The sequence below is a fragment of the Citrus clementina genome, unplaced genomic scaffold (assembly GCF_000493195.1).
Source record: "Citrus clementina cultivar Clemenules unplaced genomic scaffold, Citrus_clementina_v1.0 scaffold_7, whole genome shotgun sequence".
Taxonomy (NCBI): domain Eukaryota; kingdom Viridiplantae; phylum Streptophyta; class Magnoliopsida; order Sapindales; family Rutaceae; genus Citrus; species Citrus x clementina.
Window position 1 is genome coordinate 12,334,042 of NW_006262075.1, and position 16,628 is coordinate 12,350,669.

The 16,628-nt window shown below is 33.6% G+C and overlaps 2 protein-coding genes across 4 annotated transcripts in view; one reads left to right on the top strand and one right to left on the bottom strand.

The window, feature by feature from the left end:
* Positions 1 to 2,885, top strand: part of LOC18036514 — a 4,631-nt gene extending 1,746 nt beyond the window's left edge. The window contains 9 exon segments of the mRNA XM_006427331.2: positions 249 to 426; positions 516 to 592; positions 778 to 905; positions 1,067 to 1,138; positions 1,609 to 1,679; positions 1,932 to 2,007; positions 2,395 to 2,538; positions 2,635 to 2,755; positions 2,847 to 2,885. Of these exon segments, the coding sequence (XP_006427394.2) occupies positions 249 to 426; positions 516 to 592; positions 778 to 905; positions 1,067 to 1,138; positions 1,609 to 1,679; positions 1,932 to 2,007; positions 2,395 to 2,538; positions 2,635 to 2,686 (798 nt within the window). The 3' untranslated portion in view covers positions 2,687 to 2,755; positions 2,847 to 2,885.
* Positions 2,886 to 4,412: 1,527 nt separating this feature from the next.
* LOC18035978 (formamidopyrimidine-DNA glycosylase) lies at positions 4,413 to 10,910 on the bottom strand. Of its 3 annotated transcripts, XM_024180976.1 has the most exons (11): positions 10,515 to 10,910; positions 10,063 to 10,114; positions 9,638 to 9,695; positions 8,545 to 8,613; positions 8,319 to 8,444; positions 6,635 to 6,685; positions 6,037 to 6,114; positions 5,842 to 5,941; positions 5,686 to 5,775; positions 5,374 to 5,408; positions 4,413 to 5,287 (listed from the first exon to the last, which is right to left on the bottom strand). In XM_024180976.1, the coding sequence occupies exons 1-11, from the start codon at positions 10,741 to 10,743 to the stop codon at positions 4,862 to 4,864; spliced, it is 1,314 nt and encodes a 437-aa protein (XP_024036744.1). In that variant the 5' UTR covers positions 10,744 to 10,910; the 3' UTR covers positions 4,413 to 4,861. The 3 variants fall into 3 exon arrangements, with proteins under 3 accessions (XP_024036744.1, XP_024036743.1, XP_006427395.1); XM_024180975.1 differs by lacking the exon at positions 5,686 to 5,775; XM_006427332.2 differs by lacking the exon at positions 5,842 to 5,941 and having other exon boundaries at positions 4,414 to 5,287; positions 5,686 to 5,788; positions 10,515 to 10,908.
* Between the last annotated feature and the right edge of the window lie 5,718 nt (positions 10,911 to 16,628).

Below are 16,628 nucleotides of genomic sequence, written 5' to 3' on the forward strand. Positions count from 1 at the left end.
ATTCATATAGCTATCGAACCGTCAATGTCCCAGGTTGTTTACTTGATGTTTTCAAGTTATGAAATGCCTTCAATTTTAACGTCACTGATATAAATTTACTTCACTTGATATCCATTTGTCACTTCTTTTCTGTTTCATCATGGAACTAATAATAGAAGACAGATTTGTTGAAGCTAAATGAGCTCTTTTATCTTTTCCCCCCTTTTCTGAGAAACAATGAAAGAAATTTACAAAATCATCCATAATAGGATTCTAAATATCATGCTTTCTTTTTGTTGCTGCGGCATTTATTCATTGATTTTTTTTTCTTTTTGAATTGCCATTAGTAGATGTCAGATGCTGGATTCCACTGCTTTGCTCCTGATTGGCTAGGATTTGGTTTCAGTGACAAACCAGAGAAAGGATATGATGATTTTGATTTTACAGGTCTCCATCACTGTGTTGATAACTACTGCATTAATTCTGCAACTTCAAGGGCCTCAAAGTTCTAAACATTTTTATTTCTACTTTTACAGAGAATGAATTCCATGAAGAACTTGATAAGCTACTGGACGTGCTGGAAATCAAATCTCCTTTCTTTCTAGTTGTTCAGGTTTGAACATATTTGTAGAAGACATGTAATTGTGACTATTATAAATATGTATGAGAGCCATCTACAAAATGGCTTTATTTGTTTGGCATGTTCATTTAATTTTATTTCTGCTTTTACACTAGGTCAATGTTGGCATGTGGCGCTTAACCTGCATAGCTAACTTGAGCTTTCAAATTCTCTTGAAGGGGTTTCTTGTAGGTTCATATGGATTGACTTGGGCCTTGAAAAATCCAAGCAGGATATCAAAACTTGCTATTCTGAACAGTCCATTGACGGCTTCATCTCCCCTCCCTGGACTATTTCAGCAGCTAAGGTTTTCTTCTCACCTTAGATCATAAGTATAAAAGTCATGGGTGATTAAGCTTGGGGGTAAGAGGAAATCTAGCAACTGATGAAGTCATGATTGTTTATTTGATTTTGTGTTTCCTTAGATATTTTCATTTTCATTTATCTATTTTCTGTATATTTTTCCAGAATCCCACTTCTTGGTGAATTTACTGCTCAGAATGCTATCATGGCCGAACGCTTCATTGAAGCAGGTAGCCCGTACGTATCCAAGTGCATAGATGTATGCATTACTGTATATTAGTGCAGCACACAGTTCTCTGCTCTGTTTGTTTTTGTGACAGGAAGGAAAAGAGAATGAAAACAAAAAGAAAACTCTAAACACAATGTTGAGTAAGACATTTAGCTATAATAATTTGTATAGTTTCATCTTACATAAGCAGCAGGAACCTACTAAATGAAGCCCAATAACCCCTGGATACAACAATTATTTTATGCTGATGGTCAAATTCTTCCAATAATTGCTCATGGCTTCTAGATTTTTATGTGTTCTTAGCTTAATTATAATATGGAAGACTTGTCACATGCACACCTTAGTTACAGTTGCTATAGCAAACGCTTTACTTCACTTGATTATTTCCTCAGTTTTTAATCACATTACGTAAACAATAATATAGCTAAATCTTCTTTTGTACATTCTTCATAACAAGAACAATTTACTCTTTTGGCAGTTACGTCCTGAAGCTGGACAAGGCTGACGTGTATCGGTTACCATATTTAGCAAGCAGTGGACCTGGATTTGGTATGTGGCTCTTGCTTTTAAATTTACCTGAAAGATAATGAAAATGTCATTAGTAGGTATTCATCAGATTTTTTCATATGGCATATGCTAAGTGTATGAAATAAAATAAAAATATTCATCACTTTGCATCTGTTAACTTATCAAAGGAGTAAATTTGTACATCTCTCACTTCTGATTTCTAGTAAACTGCATTTCTTATATTTCTTGCAAAAAATAACATGAGCTCTAGCATTTTCATGTTATCTATTTCAGCTCTGCTCGAAGCTGCAAGAAAAGTTAATTTCAAGGATATCTCAAGTCGTATAGGAGCTGGATTTTCCTCAGGAAGGTACAATTTCTGGAACTTGTTTTCAGACACATGCTCCAACAAGTTGAAGAAAGCAATACGTGGTCCAAGAAGCCCATTTTTCGTCTTGTTCTATCTTAAAACTAGAAAAATGAGGTTTCTGAATCCCATACAGAAGTGATTTTGGATATGAGAAATACCAAACTGTGTGGTTTAGTTTCGCAACACAGGTTTTGATTTCTGTTCGAGGCTCGTTGAAAACTCGCCATTGCATTTCTTATAATGCTATGCAATTCCAGAACCTTGATCTATACGCTTTACATACACTGCTTATATGTTGAATCTCCATTTCAAAGTTGATGGAATTTTATTTATTTTATGTTTCAAATTTTTTTTCCTAATTATGAACTAATGGCTTATTGACTACAGCTGGGACAAACCAGTGCTAGTTGCATGGGGAATATCAGACAAGTATCTGCCACAATCTGTGGCTGAAGAATTCCAGAAAGGAAACCCTAATGTTGTCAAGCTCCAGATGATCGAAGGAGCTGGGCATATGCCCCAGGAGGACTGGTAACCAATCCCTATTCATGTGAATTTCAACTTCTTTTTTTCTTTTTGATTCTTTTTTACTTTGTTTAAATTTTGACCATTATTCCTTTTTAACAGGCCTGAGAAAGTTGTCGACGGTTTGAGATATTTTTTTCTAAATTACACTTGAATCAATGAAAATGTCAAGATTGATGCCATGCAAGTGATATGATTCAATTGCCTTATTATTTGCTTCAAGGTAAGAATGTTAAATTCTTATGAAAAATAGATGAAGTTTTCGGCCGTGAGCAGCCAAAATAGTAGTTTCACCCATTTTAAATTTCCTGCAGATAATGGAACAAATTTCAAGGACAAGCCATACAGATCACCCAAAAAAAAAAAACAGCTTTCAATTATTTTAAATGTGAATACTTATACACAGCTTTCATTTCTGCAAGGAGTCTGAATAACAATCAATTTTCATATTTTTGTGTGAAGCTCTCATGTATAAGTTATGATAAGCTCATTATCATCTACAATTAGCATCAAGTGCAATATCTTTCGAGCAGTGGTACTATACTCGTGAAGTAACATACAACCCAGGAGTTTCTCCAACATTTGCAAATTTTACTCATGGGCTTGGGGGTTTCCACTTGGGACGTAACATGACTCATGAGGATGAAAGTTGGGCAGGCACACTGTCTATTCTGTACAACTCTGCACTTGCATTGAACACCAAACTAAGATAAGGAGACTAGGAAGTCGTTTGCATTCAGATAATTCCATAAAGATTGATTTTTTCCATTAACATCGCGTGATAAATTTACAGCAGGTGCAACCACAACAGTAATTCATATTTTCCCGAGTATTTACAGCATACCACAGTTCGTATTCACAAAACTCATGAGCATGACCAGGAAAATAGCCACTTGATCAGGGCTGGCCAGCAGTAGAGATGGCAGAAAAGCCCGCCCGGACCGGACCTGGCGCATGCGGTCCGGGTTTTGAATGAAAAAAGCAAATCCGGGCATTGATTATCAATGCTCGGTTGTTTTCGGGCACGGGTCCGGTCACAGCACCAAGAACCCGAAACCCGGACCCGTGCCCGCTTTTTTATTAAGTAAAAAAAAAAAAAAAGAGGAAATATAAAAACGAAAATTTCATTTTCCTTTGCCCAATTTCCCCCAAACCCAACTGGCCAACCGTAAATCGCGAATTCGCGACAAGTCTCAGAATCGGCACCTCCTCCCTTCGTCTCTCCACCAACAGCCACCACCCATCTTCACCGATGGCAATGCAGTATTGACAGTTGACCGCGCCTCTCCCTCCACGAACCGCAAAGCACAGTCGTCAGTCCGTCAAAGAGCTCTTCACTGTTTGGTCAGTTTCTCAGCGGCAGCCACCGCACGACGGCGTTCGCCACCATAGCTGGTCTCACACTCTCACTCCATTGTTTTGTCACCATATCAATTGCAACCCCGCCATCACAGCCACGACCCACGAGGTAATTTTTTTTTTTTGCCTGTTTTTTCAAAAAGAATGATGAAATTGCTTTCAATATATGCTTAATTATTTTCTTGGATGCTGGAAGTGTTTAGAAGCATGAATGATCCTGGAAGTGTTTAAATTGCGGCTGTTGCAGCTGTTGTGATTTTGCTTTATTATTGTTTTACTTTTATATTTATATTTTTGTTTTATATTTTTAATTTTTATATAATATATCAAAATTGCCATTTCTTTTAGCCATTCGTTTTATGGTAGTAATGGGCAAAGAACTTTGGGAATAGAAGTTGGAAGCTTATATGAGTTTTGGTTTGACAAAGGATGGTGTTTGTTCTGCATTTAAAAGCAACCTTTCCGTATGCCTGTTTCTGTTCAGAAAATAAGGAAGTTGATGGGTTTCTTATTAACGAATTGAGCATGAAGCCTTCTTTTATTTGCAAGGATCCAAATATGTTAATGTTAAGCTCGGAGAAGATTGTTCGTTATCACTCAAATCCGGGTAGAGAAAACCCGGAAAAAAACCCGCACCTGGATAGTGCCGGGCATGTGCCCGGCCCGCATAGAAAAATTCCGGGCACGGTGCGGGTCCGGGTAGCTACGTGTGACATCCGGGTCGGTCCCGGGCAGCCCCAAACCCGGACCCGACCCGGACTTTTGCCATCTCTAGCCAGCAATCATGACAAAGAATCCTTGTGCATCACTGCTAATACTAACAAAAAACTGAAGAGACATGTACTTACATTCCTCCAAAACATGGGCTGTGGTCTAACTGTTTCTGGTTAACAAAAACTGACGAGACCCATACTTACATTCATCCAAAACATGATGTTGTGGCATTGCTGTTTACAACATCTGAATAAAGCTACTTTGCTTTCTTCTTTGACGGCTTACCTTTTTGACTGATAACTTTTTCCTTTGACGTCGTCACTGCCTTTGCTTGTTTATTTTTAGTAACCTTTCCTGACTTTGTTTTCGGTGCTTCCTCAGCATTGTCATCACTGCCACCACCATCATCATCATTACCGCCGTCATCGTCTTCGGTGTCACTCTCTTTAGATTTTCTTTTCCTCGGCGAAGGCTGTTTAACTTGACCTCCAAGCTTCTGCCTTTTCTTTGATTTGACATTTTCAGCAATTTCCTCTCCATCACTTTCTGACTCATCACCGCTATTGTATTTGTCATCATCCTTGCTATCTTCTCCTTTGGGAGCTTGCTTCCTCGGTTTACCCACTGCTTTCGCAGCTTGGACTCCATTTAGTTTTTGCAGCTCTGGTACATAGGCTGTTGTCTGAGACCAAATACACAGGCACATTATATCAAACACCAGATAGAATAATCAAAAAAATATACACAGTATAATTTAGAATCACTCACCCTGCCACCAGCAGTAATAAAATCGATTTTCTTCCCTGCCATTGCATAAAAAATCAAAAAGATTTTATCCAAGGAAACTAATGGCTGATAAACAGAACGGATAAATTTCACTTAACAGAAACAAATAGCACTATTAGCGGCCTACAAAAACTCTTTCACATCATTAAAATAATTGACAAGAAATTCAGAAAAATAAAGAATGTCGAAACATGCTAAGAAAGAATTGTACAGTTAAGAAAGAATAAAACTATAGTTAATATGAGATCAGGGAATGCGATGACTTAAGTGAGTTTGCAAAGAACAGGAGCAAACCATCAACAAAAGCCTTGCCAGGCTTCTTTTCACGGGAATGAAAAATCCAATTACTTGGAAATTGACTACTATCTGCCCCAACTTCAAGAGCTTTTTCAATCACCTGTAAAATAAATTACTTCGTCATAGTGATCAGTCATGTCATAAATATCTTACCATTAACTTTTCCAGGCTTTTTGCCCCATCGAAAATGAAATAACCATTCAAGAGGAAAGCGGCTGCAGTCAGCATCAACTTCAACCGCACTTTGAATAACCTACAGATTTTGTTTTCTCTATGTTTTTTATGAACATAAGGTTTTGCAAAGTAACATTTATAAAATTGCAAAGAAACTCCAAGTGCTTCTCTTACCTCTTTGATGCACTTGAGTAAAGTTGCACAGCTTTCTTTGGATAAGCTAACAGCAGTTTGCAATGGATGAATTTTGGCCTGCAAAGAATGAAAGCAGTATCTTTAAACAACATTTTTTTGGTTTAGATTAAAGTAAGTTTAGCAGATGAGAGCTCACTCATAAGAAGATACTATGAATGTGAAAAATTATTGAAACTTCAGCATCATTAAAATGTTTCTAGATATATCAATCATAAAGAAACTAAAAATTTCAGATTCAAGGAAAGATTTAACCAGACAGAGCCTGATATTCCATCTGAGCGAGGTCCGATATATAAATTCATTTTAACATACAGTTCTCTTTAGAGCCATCCAAAAGATAATTAGACAAATCAATTTTTTTTTTTTTTCTTTCCCTGCATCACCCGACAGTTTCCCTAAATTTGCCTAGTAATCAATCTTTTCATAAGAAACCAACAATTATTATAGCTACTTCTAATGTTTCATTTCCAAACTCCAAAAGTATTACAATAACCATGACAAACTATAAAGCTACTGATTAACCAAAATACTAATCAAAAGAGTTGAATTTGAAAAAGAAAAAGAAGCGTAAACTTACTTGGTATAAAACTTCATCAGCAACCCAATTGCCAATTCCTGAAATATAACTCTGCAGAAACAACAAAGGAAATATGATTCAGTAATAACAGGAAAATGAAAATAGCGAATATTGAAACAAATGATTACTTTTATATTTTAAGTTGCCTGGACGATGATTGCATTACATGCCAAACTAGATACTTATGACAACATTGTACCTGGTTTAACTTAACATGAGAGTAAAGATTGCTTACTTTAGACTTCTATATGAAGCCAAAATGGACAGCTAATATATATCTAAGGGGCCAAAAAAAAAAAAAAGGAAGAAACTGACAGCATGATCCTGCATGACCTGTCCTTCCAAATTTTTCTTTAAAAAACTTCTTTCACCTTCTATTATGTTCTTAATACTTCTGGCTACTGAACACCTCTTCCAACTAGTCTCCTTGATAATTTTTCCATAAACTGCAGGGTAATTTGCTGCTAATCCAGTATAAGGATGAATCTATTCCCAAAAACTTCACAGTCTCCATGTTTTTTAGGTAGAACCCAGAATACAGTCAGTATTACATCATTCCAGGACTTTATAGACATATAAAACTTAAATTCATTCCAACCTCTTGCTATTTTTTTTTTTTAATAGGAAACAAAGAAACTAGTGTTAAAAAGAATAATAATTACAAAATGTGAACAAGTAGTCCACAAAGAAAGAACCACGAAAGATCACTAAAAGATCTATACAGTTGAGAGCTAATCAGATAGTCTCCCTATTTTGAGTAAAACATTTTTTTTTCTTTTTTCTAATAAGAAAAACATTGTCAAATATCCAGGAGCATATTCTTTGTAGTTCAGTTCCCATTAGTTACACAGCTATCATTACACTGATCTTTTCTATTCTCCTATTTCGGTCATCAGTCCTTATCACACACGACCAAATATAAATATTTAGAGAGGCACAAGAGTATCATATAACTTTCCTACCTTATTCATAAAAAGCAAAAGAATGGACCAGCAAAACAAACAAAAGACTCGGCTTATGTCCCATGGAACACACATAAGGGTTGGAGTTGGAACATCATTGATCAATACGGTGATAGATCGCATCCCTTAACTGCTTCACCATGCGTAAAACAGGGGGAAAAAATATTTGGAATATCGCAACAAGCCCCAGAGTTGTGTTTTCTATATACAGCAATATAACTCAAATTATTCGCCAACTATATAGTAAAAATCACTCTTATATCAAAAACAGACAGCAGAGTGATCCACAAAATCTAGGGGATATAAACCAAAATTAAGCAAAATATAATACATTAAATGCAAGCTTATCAAAAGTAAGAAACTCTTATGCTTGATCACCACAGAGAGGGAGATAGAAGAACATCCTTTGAACGATAAAGTAATAGTTGGAGTCAAATGTGCTTCCAAAGTGCTCTGTGAATAATATTAATTTCAAATTTTAACAGCAGCTGAAGTCATTTCAATAAGATATTTTCAATTAAAACTAATTGTTAAATGTGCCAAAATAGATTGAAAAGAGATAAGAAAAAGTTAAAAGATGCTGAAGCTAATGTTTCCAAAGCACTCAGAACAAAATGATTCAGTCAATTATACCTTGTACATAAGATGCTTATTATATCTAATATCATAGAAATAATTTGAATGAACAGTAGGACTTAAAGACTGAGTGCAAAGGTTTTAACCTGATCAAGTAATAGAGCCTTAAGTGTAATTTTCTTTTTGCTTAATGAATCAGTAAATTCATCAACTGTCATGGGCTCCAGCAATGCATCAGGACCAAGTTCAGATATAGGTGGTACAGAAGTTGGCTGCACCAAAAAAATAGTTACAGGAAGAATCAATTAAATATCTGCCCGAGTAGTAATGAAAATATTTATTTGTTCAGATTGAAAAATGATATTGCAGTACATCATTGAGCAGGCGAACTTTAGCAAATCGCCTCTTGTCAGTGAAAGACAGTTCCAAACCATCATCTAGCTGCACATGAAAGAATTTGACGGTTAATATTACATGCATATCTTTTAGATACTTCTGATGCATATTTTCAAGCACATCCAACGAAACAAGACTCAACAAAAGTACCGAATGAATTTGTCAACAACAATAAAAAGAGATGATATAAATAAATTTGATAGGTACCACTTCATTAAAACTTAGTAAGAGTACGAATATTAAAATTATGTTGGAGAGTGTCAAATTTATGCTTATCGTGATCATTAAAATGATTCCAACTCCGACATATATTAATAATTGACAATTTAACTGTTGCAACACAATATTGCACCTCAACATCACACCACAAAGAAATAAATGGAAGAAGATATCAGAAATTCAGAACTCATCGATGTACCCAACAACAGACTTTACTGGTTACATAGAATATTAATAGGCATTCGATACTGAAATTGCCAAAATTCTCACACTCAAGAGAAAAGCTGTAAATATAATTGCCTTCCAGTCTTCCGCACTATTGCAATCACAGCAGAAGCTCTCGCAAAGCACATGCAACCGGGTCTAGCGCCTACCAACTTCAAATTTTAGGCACAAGCTTTTCATTAATAAATTAAATAGAGGGTAACAGGGCCTTGTTCAGGCAGCAGAGCTTCAGATGAGTATTTACATCAAGGATTATGGCAATTGGCTGTCTGCACAACATTAACTATGATAAAATTGCTTCCATATGCACAATCATCTTATCTAAAGCAAAATTGAATTCATCTTCTCTTGGCGCATACAACTTTCAAAGTAACAAGCAGATTACATTATACTTGTTGCAACATCTAACATTCTAACTCATTTCAGCTATACAGCAAAAACCTAAATTATAAGAGACCATAGCCCCAGCACGGCCTTAAGCAACAACATGGATAATGCAGGGAATGGTCAGGTTTCAAAACACAAAGGATAAATATTCATGCTAATCAAGTTTTTTCATAAAGTAAGAGGTTTTCAGGGAGCTATTGAAGTGTCAAAGAAATGATTTGTGAGGAATGATTCTTACTTCAACAAAGAACTTTGAATATTTGGAAGGCCATTCATCAGTGTCCTTTACAGCTGACCTGTAAACAACATTCATCGTTGTTAAAATCAGTAAGTGCAAATTGTTGACCAGATATGATTATTATGGGGAAAAAAAAGAAAAAAAAAAAGCATCAAAGCTAAATTATTTTTACCATCTCAGATTATTTAATAAAAAAACAATTATTATTAATAACCCCCAAACAAAACTTGAACAAAATAATAACATGTTGCACCAATTTCCAGTGCAATTTCCTTCCACTGAAACATAAAATAATAAGCTAGTGTTTGCGACAACACCTTTCAGTTTTACTAAGCAAAAGAATTTCACATAATCATCATTGAACTTCCTTTCTATTACATTCCATCACAATAAAAAAGATAAGTATACAATTGATCGCGCCTTACCTCTTATATTGTGTAACAGCAACCCCCTTAATGTAAATAGCACCAGTCATTCCTGACATACGTTAAGCCACATCAGTAATGAAGCCTCAAACACTATCCTTTAAAATCAAATTTGATCTCTGGACAATGACCCTAAGGATACAATTCTGAATGTCCAAGCAAAAGGCAATTTCTAGTAAAACTGCTTCACTTAAAAACACTCCAAAGCACTTTAAGAGAACCAAACCACTGTTTTCTCCAAAACTAAAAGCACTTCACTTTTGTTAGTGCTTTCTCTAAGAAGTACTTTCTACAACACAGCAATTTCTTTCACACAGTGATTAAAAACTAAAAAGAGGATTTTTTTTTTCATTATTAGGGTTTTTAAAACTAAAGGAAAAAATAAAAAGAAAGAAAAAGTATCTCTTTCTCTCTCTCTCTTTTGCATTGTGTAGGGTTTATCCGAGCTGTACCGAACTGAAAGGAAGGGAAAGGAGGGGAATCGAGGCGGAGCCACAAGTTTTTGCCCTTCCTATGAGCAGATAAAATGGCTTTGCCCAAAACCGATGCCTCGAAATCCGACGCAGAAACTCCGTCGATCACCTTGCTGTCGTCGGCGATGATCGATTTCACGATTTTCTTACCGATGCAATGCTCCTCTATGGCCCTTCTCGCCGCCTCCACCTCTGGTAGCTCCGGCATTTTCGGCTAGGGTTTTGGCTGCTGATTTTCGCGCGCTTTTTTAGAGAGTGAAGTGTTTAGCTTAGGGAGATGATGAGTCTGGGATTTTTTTTTCCTTTTTTAATACGGAATTCAAAATAATATATACATTATGATATTTTACACGTTATTTAATTAAGCAACTAAAAATCCGTTTAGGATGCCCGGTCATCCCGATCTTATAATTAAAATGAAAAGTTTTATTTTTTAAAAAAAAAAATCAACTCTTTAAACTAAGCGTTGATATCGAGCTTTATCCGAATCTGGCCATAATTTTTTTATTTCTTAAATTTGTAGATACTTTTTTAGAATAGGACTATAATTCTTCATTCCTTATTAATAATGTGGTATTATTATTGTTTTATTTTTACGTTAAATTTGGTTGTAAGGAATCTAATAAATTATTTTTTCTTTAACTTTAACAACAATAAAATATGTAACAATATAACTAAGTTAACAAACGTTGGTGGAGTGAGTTGTGACCACACATTTGTATTTTAAGTGTTATATTTTTTTAATTTTAAAAATTAATCTAGTCAAATGTTGAGTCAAGACTTTTTGATAAGACCCTGACCCTAACCTGAACATAATCAGGCATGATTTCTTAATGGGGTGGTAATAAAATCCGTTCGGATAGGATCCAGCCTCGACTCGGGCAATCCGGTATGGATAAAAGCAATTTCAGGTATTGAAATTCAATACCCAGACATTTCCGGGCATGACACTAAAAACCTAAAACTGAGATTTGAACCTTTTTTAAAAAAAATATGTAATATACATATATACATACATACATACATACATACATACATACATACATACATACATACATACATACATATATATATATACACACACACACACACACACACACACACACAAATTAGCCTGAACATTGCCCTAAATCCTTAAACTATCGTTAAACAAACAAAAGTTGCGCTATCAGCTGCTATGCCTCAACAAATCTCCCCATGCGAGCATCATCTCTTCTCAATTGTCAACTATTGGGCTTGGCGCTTGGCTTTGCTCCATCTCCACTATCACTGTCACAACTCACAAAGTATAGCCTATAGCCAATTTTTGCAACTGACACGTATCAAAAGTGTTATTATTCTCGGGTATAAGTTTTTAGTTAAAATATAACTTGATAAGTTTGAGGTTGAATCATAGGAAATTTAAAATCTAGTAGTCAATTATTGGACAAAAACTAATTGTTAGAAAAAGAAATTAATAGGAATCAATATAAAAATTACCAAGGTTACGGAATCCACTCTTGAGTTTCAAATTACAGTTATAACACTCTCTCATATTTGTATTTTGTATTTCATTTGCCAGTTAATTATTATGCTATTTGATTCTTAGCTCACCGGTAATGTGGATAAATATAAGATCAAGTACTCAATGTGTCATAATTATATTAGGGTGTCAACATTATGTCAAAATACTATATAAATCCAAGAAGATCTAGATTTATAAATTAATATGATATAAAAGAAATCGATAAAGAAAAAAATACAAACTAATAAAATAAACTTTGAAACTCATTTGAAAGAGTAATTAATTCAATATTTTGTGCACTTGAGCTTCACATTTCACCTCAACTTAGAAAATTAATCACTCATATTAAAAAATAAAACACTTATTTTATTTAACAGACTGCTTAAATATTTTATAAGAGAATAAACTACACAAAAGAAAAAAAAAATTTAAGCCTTAATCTCAGCTTCCTCTCTTTGCTTCTCTACACTGTCCACCTCCATTCTTCCTCTCCTAAGCAAGGAACACATTTTTTTTTAGTATATATATTACATAGAGAAGTGTGATGATCAAGTGGTAAAATGACTACCTCACTATCACGAGCATGCTTGCTCACTTTTATTTTTTTATTAATTACATCTCCTCGATAATGCATTTTAAATGGCTCCAATAATTCTTTTTTATTTTCCGCTTTTAGTTTCAATTCTCTCTTTATTCCTAAAATATTTACAATATAAAAATTAACATATTGCGAATTAATTTTACATAAAAATTTATTAAGAAGTATTAAGATAATTTAGAAATAATGAACACATCAATCAATACTATAAGTGAAAAACTGATAATTTTATCTTTAATAAATATACACTTTTTAGTGTTAATCAACAATTAACTTTCCTGCTATCACTATTGTTGCCTTCTTAGCCGCCATCGTTTTGCCGTCACAGTCACAAGGTATTGATTTTTGACTTCTTAATTTTCCCTTTCAATAATTTTTCTAGCTCATTTAGAAAAATGATGAAAGTATTATTTGAATTATAGTATAGTAGTATTTGTTTGCTTAACATGATTTTGAATCTTACTATGTCATTTTTATTATTAGGTAGAGTTCTAGAAGATGAGATTTTTGCTAGAGAAGAGGTAATTTCATACGATGATGGGCCACAGCTGTGAACAGCACATGAAGTTGTTATTTGATTATTTTAAGTACTCAAGAATTTGTTATGAACTATTTTGTCAATTGTTAGATATTTTGAAATTTTCATATAGTATTGTAAGTATAAACTCATGAATGTTGGATTTTTTACTGATTATTGTGCTACTAAATTGAACTTATCAATGTTAGATGTCATTTGGTGAATTTAAATATTTAGTAGATATTGGATGAGTTTAAATTGGAGACTGAATGGATTTAGGTGGGTTAGAAATTTACATTTTTGCACTGTTACATTTTCTTTTTTCAGTTTCTATCCGGGTAAGGGAAGCCTAGATAAAAAATTCATGTCCAGAGACGCCAGCTTGATCCAGCCTGAATGAGTGAATGTGGAAAAATTGAGCAGGGACTTGGGTCCGGACAGCAGTTGTATCGATCCGGGTCAATCCTAGGCAAGTCCAAACCCGATCCAGACCCGAGATTTTACCAACCCTATTCCTTAGAGCTCTAGCACAACTCTTGACCCTTTAAGTTCGAGTAAATATCCTATAAATTAAGGTAGATTCAATCGGACCAATGGACACATCGGACCTTTTTTTCTCGTCCTTCATATGACTGTAGTTTTAATCATCGTGCGATGTGGTCCTCAGAGAAGAAGAAAAATTAATATAGAATCAAGACCCCGGTTTGAACTTTGAATAATTTTTCACTTTCGGGGCATCTCAATTATTTTTCTTCTGCGTCCCAGTCGCCAGCAGCAATATATGCCGTCTGGTGACACGTGAAAAAATTACTGGACGAGAATAACACATTAATATTCCAGTGGTGGCATCATGTTTAAAGTCAAAAAATTGTTGCTCCCACTCTCTACTTTTTATAGACAACCCTATATATATATAATATATACGTTGGGTTTAATCCGTGACTCTATTTTAAATGCCGTAAACGTGCTTTTATAATATTATAAGTAGAACATTGTAAATGTGTGAAAATGACAATTTATAAGTACATGTTCTACTTGTAATGTTCTAAAAGGGAAGATTTTTATTCAAAGCTTTTAATTAGTCTGTAGACACACCCACACTGCAAGGATTGTTACATCAACTTAAACCCCAAAATTTGCTTGTTTATAGCATTAAACAAAGATGGGTTGTGTCCAGTGACTCAGTTTTCTGATATGTTTGTTTTTGTTTCAACTTAAACATACAAAATTAGTCATCTATGTTATTGGATATAAAACTAATTTCAACCCTGAATAAATGTATTTAGTTAGCACGTACTAAGTGGGTGAATTATCAAGTGTAAGGTGTAGTTAATTTTATTATTCATCATTACTATGTTGATTTAGACCAATTAGTGGATGACTGACACGTAAAATGTTACATGAGTTAAGATTTAAAAAAAAAAAAAACTACTTAAGTATAGTATTGTTGATGAATTACCGTAATTAGAACAAATTAATTTAAAAAAATATATATAACATGATTTGGCATGAACTAATGTAACATATTATAATGTTCATAATCAATAAAATTCTTCCCTCGTCATGGATGTTTTTTTTTTTTTTTTTTTTGCCACTCGGTTTTGAATCTTTTGATAGTTTTGATAATCATTTAATTAATTAAATTAAGTGTTCAAATGGTGCCAATAATAAGCAACCATCAAAACAATTAACTAGTTAATATAAAATCAGAACCCTTTCCAAATTGAAATTATCATAGTATGGAGATCGGACAAGAAGCATAAGACGATATGCTAACTCTCTACATCTAAGCCATGACAGAAGAGCTAGAATTTGTTTTGAATTTAATTACATAGAATGCACCGAAATTACAAGATAAAAAAAAAAAAATTGAACTGCTTTATCAACTGGATTCGCCGCCCTCTTATGATGTGTACAACAGCTAGTATTTCGTTGTATTTATTTTATCAATCAATGCCCAACAGTTTCAATTTTTGCGTACAATAAATTAATGAGCCTCAATGTACGGTACAAGTACAATTTTTCGACTTTAGTAAACAACTTGCTTCTTTGCACACATGACGAGCCATTGTACACGTGACTTTATTATGCTAACACGTTATAAATGGTTTTGAAGTAGGATTAATTTGACAATGCCGTGCTTTATGTCATATATTATACAACTCTTATTATTTAAAATTATATAATGAGTTTGGTTACGTTGGAACCACTTTAAGGTTGAATACGCTTTCATAACTACACGATTAAAATTATACCGTACATTTTATTATTTATCACTTTACATATGTGGTTGTGGTTCGTACTTTATTTTAGAACAACTCCAAGGTAGGTATATCGTATAACCTTATATAATTTATTAATTTTATTTTCACACATTATGTAAGTATAGTTTCTTTTTTCCTTTTATTTTCTTTATATTCGAATAAATGTGGTGCTTTTAAACACACACGTGCATGGATGCGACAACACATACACATATATAATAACCACAACAAGTATAAAAATATGCTCCGTAACGTATACGATTTGCTTATAAAAGGATAACAATTAGGCTATTAAATTAGAAACATAAGTTTTCGTTCAACTATGATTAATGCGCTAATTTAAAGACATATACCAAATAAATAATAAACTAAACTAATTAGAATATAAACTCTGCCCGTTTTATTTTATTTTATTTTTCTAACTAAATCTAGCGTTATATAAATTACCACAACGGGGGCAGTCGATTTTGAATGTGAGAGGTTCGAGATTCTCTGTGCTTTACAATTACGAGGCTGGCAAGTGAGAATGATGGGCAACGACTGTTGGGAGTTGGATTATAAAGGAAGATTGCTAATTTTCTCTTATTAAAATAGTTAATAATTTCCGGCAACATAAACTTATAGCATTACTTTTATTTTTAAATAAATTTTTATTTATATTTATTATAAATTAAATAAATAAAAAATAAGCTAAAAATTTAAGAATTAAAAATAAAAAACACACCTTTCGGTGTGAAAAAAAATAATAATACAATGTTTTTTTTATAATAAATATTTATTTTATATTTTCAAGATAAATTATTAAATAAATAACTCATTTATCCTTTTTTTCTTTTAAATTTTTTGTATCAAGGGAGTTTTTTAATATTATGAAAAAAAGTAGGGGTTAAATAGTATTATTGATTTTAGTAAGGACAAATTGAAAGTCTCCCAATTATAAATAGTAATAATAATGACAGTAATACAAACAATAATGGTGGCTGGGGAAAGATTTGATGAATTTGTACACGTGGAGCTAATTTATGATTGCAACTTGAATCTCAAAGTAGAAAAATATTTAATGGGAAGAGTTTTAGCGTATAGGTTATGTGATGATTCGCTGCATTTCCATTCAATCGTGGGTTGGTGTGGGTTGAAAAAAGGACTTGACTAATGAATTCGCACCTAACCTTGCTAACATTAAACATTTTTTTCACATTCGTTTTCTTTT

Bases quoted from the DNA above. Each gene is read 5' to 3' on its own strand.
- LOC18035978 (XM_024180976.1), bottom strand. From the start codon at position 10,743: ATGCCGGAGCTACCAGAGGTGGAGGCGGCGAGAAGGGCCATAGAGGAG. The intron at 6,115-6,634 runs GTAAGTTTACGC...CATTCTTTGCAG, and splicing joins CTGATGAAGTTTTATACCAA to GCCAAAATTCATCCATTGCA. The intron at 5,776-5,841 runs GTAAGATATTTA...TGATTGAAAAAG, and splicing joins AAAGCCTGGAAAAGTTAATG to CTCTTGAAGTTGGGGCAGAT.